The sequence below is a fragment of the Pteropus alecto genome, unplaced genomic scaffold (genome assembly GCF_000325575.1).
Source record: "Pteropus alecto unplaced genomic scaffold, ASM32557v1 scaffold33, whole genome shotgun sequence".
NCBI classification, from domain to species: domain Eukaryota; kingdom Metazoa; phylum Chordata; class Mammalia; order Chiroptera; family Pteropodidae; genus Pteropus; species Pteropus alecto.
The window spans coordinates 8,271,498-8,274,371 of NW_006435762.1; the positions used below are offsets into that span (position 1 = coordinate 8,271,498).

At 33.8% G+C, this 2,874-nt stretch overlaps 1 protein-coding gene across 1 annotated transcript in view; it reads right to left on the reverse strand.

The window, feature by feature from the left end:
• Nucleotides 1-2,874, reverse strand: part of TBL1XR1 (transducin beta like 1 X-linked receptor 1) — a 74,393-nt gene that overhangs the window by 41,849 nt on the left and 29,670 nt on the right. Inside the window, exon 2 of the mRNA XM_025046077.1 lies at nucleotides 1,097-1,199. Coding sequence (XP_024901845.1) covers nucleotides 1,097-1,154 — 58 coding nt within the window. The 5' untranslated portion in view covers nucleotides 1,155-1,199. The remainder of the gene's footprint in view (nucleotides 1-1,096; nucleotides 1,200-2,874) is intronic.

A 2,874-nucleotide genomic window follows, 5' to 3' on the forward strand; every position in this document is an offset into this window, starting at 1 on the left:
ATTTTCTCAGCTGTTCCAGGAGCAGTGATGGTGCTTGGGAATAGAAAACCTTGGCCCAAGAGAAAAGCTCAGAACTGGAGTGCAGCTGGGAACATCTCAGCACGCAGTGAGATCTAAGATCTAAGGCCATGTTTGCATTCCCTGTATAAGAAAGGATAACTAGCTAAGCCCTATAAGAATAAATGGAGTTTCAAAATGAAAATTGAGAACTCAATGTACTATTCTATTTCTTCCATCTTCTCTCACAAGACTACCAAAATTGTCTTTTTTTTATACCACACCTTACCTTACTACTAAAAATATTCCAATAAATTCAAAATTTAACTTCTAAAATTTAACCTCTCCAGCATGACAACGTCAAGCACCAAATAATTCCATTTCGCGTTAACAATCTGGTAACACTGCAGTCAATTTTTCCACCATCCTATGCCCCATCGAGCCCAAGTTTTCTCTTTCCTAACTTTTACTTTTTTTTTGCTTACGCTATCCCACATTTTCCCTTGTAGTTTTTCTTCTGTTTACAACAACACCTTTTACTCTATCTAGAAAACTTGGATGATTGATTTAATATTCATTACAAATGACGTTCAATGATTTGTATTTATTAATCATCCCCCAATAAATACATCAGTAAGAATTCAGGTCAAGAATACACTTAATCAATTGGGAACATATTCATGAAAACATTCTGAAAAAATATGGTAAATCTAGCTTTTGAAATGTTAACTGCAATAAAACCAGTAACATTTGCTAAGGATTCTGAATATACATTATTAAATTGATGGTTTCTGAAATTTTATATGTTCCTACTAACCATGTGAAATAATCTCACTTCATAACAAGTTATAAAGATGGTCTTTGAACAGTGAAAGCCAAACCATTTGTTACAAATATTTGCCTGAGATGATTCCAACATATTTGAAAGAGTCAGAGAGTTAAACCATGCAGTAACACATAGCTTTAAGGTGGCAGTCCAGACATTAAAGAAACATACAAAGTTCAACAGTTTGGACTGATACAAATTTCAAATGCAAAAAAGGTTATTTTGAGAATATTAAAATAATTTGAGGCCTATTTACTTTATGAAAGTACTCACCTGACTCTTGCAAGTATCTATATACCAAGAAGTTGACCTCATCACTGCTTATACTCATCTTTATTCCCACTTAAACCATGAGGTCACAACACAGGATATAACCCTAAAAATAAAACAAAGTTAATTAAGTATTTTCTCAATAAAATATTTTAAAACAAAATGTAAACAATGTTGTAAAAAACCATTTGACTTTATTATATGTTAAATGAAGGTTATTATTATTGCCTAATAATGAATCCTAACAATAATAAAGTTACTTCCAATAGTAATAGATTACACAACCAAAATATGGCTGGGTCTATTCTTCTGCAAGATTAACATATTAGCAAAAATGATTAGCAAAAATGATTAAAATTTATAAGAGGGTTTTAGCATCATATTTTCATGACTATATCAAATAGCATAAAGAGTTGTTCCTTTTTTCTCAACTGTAAAAACAGTAAATTTTAAGAATCAAAGTATTACTTATTTAGGAAAAGACTGATTTTAGACCATTGGGTTAGGGGTGAGCCATCTACGCTGATTTTGTCTACGTAATTTCCTAGCATTAGAAGTCTCTATTTTCTCAACATCTAATCTGCAATGTTCAAGTTTCAAAAAGCTCTAGGTATGTATAAGGCAGAGAAGTTGGAATACAGTTCTGAAAACTCAAATGATAATCCCTTACCTTAACGGACATACTTAAACCTTGAACTAGCAGGAAGGGGAAAAAAGGAAACTGAGACATAACTTAAATATGACTAACTATACTTATCCATTTTCATGTCACATACAGGCTTTGAAGTAGTCAGCAACTTTTTTTTTTTTTTTTTGTACAGAGCCAGACAGTGAATACGTCAGGTTTTAACAGCCATACAGTCTGTCACTACTACTCAACTCTGTGGTCGCAGCACAAAAGCAAAGAGCAAACAACATCTAAATGAATGTGTGGCCATGGTCCAATTAAATTTTATTCAGGGATACTGAAGTTTGAATTTTATATGATACTGTTGTGTCATAAAATATTTTGATTTCTTTTCAAGCACGTAAAAATAAAAAATAAATAAATAAACTTTCATAGCTTGTGGTCCTTATAAAAGGTTAACAAGTCAGATTTGGCCCACAGACTTCAGTTTCTTGGCCCTTTGTTAAAAAAGGATATACTAATGTCTATTTGGTATAAAGGGGTATCTAAGCTTATGAGCCTATGCTGATTGTTCTGCCACATCATGGATTTCTTTATGATGCAGAGTTAACATTTCATTTAAAAATCACAAATTAACAAGCACTTGACTAGGCTACTATGTGACAGGAACTGCTACTGCCCTAAACAGCGGAAAGAATGGTGACCAAGCACTTATCGAGCCTGTATCTAAGAAGACAAATGAGGAGGTAATAATTTTCCAACGGACGTACACAGAGCAAGGTCGAATTAAATTTAGGAGTCTAGGAATACTTTAGAGGAAGTAGTCACTAGTGTTTAGACCTGAAGGATGAACAGGAGCAGAGTGAGAACATGAACATTTGGGGGAGGAAGGCAGGGAACAGAAGCAATCCGGTGATGAGTAACAGTCAGGGAACAGTCTGGGTGAAGGATGAGTAACAAAACATGAAGGAAGGTTTAAAACACAGATAAAACCATATTCTGAGGGGCCCTGAAAGAATCAGAGAAAAATTAATGCACTGAAAGGTTTTAAGCAGGGTAGGGGAATGACTTAATTTATATTTGGAAGGCAGGTGAACTGGAAAAAGTGAGCAAAGTTAGGAGGATGATGCAGAAATCTAGAAGACTAAAAAAA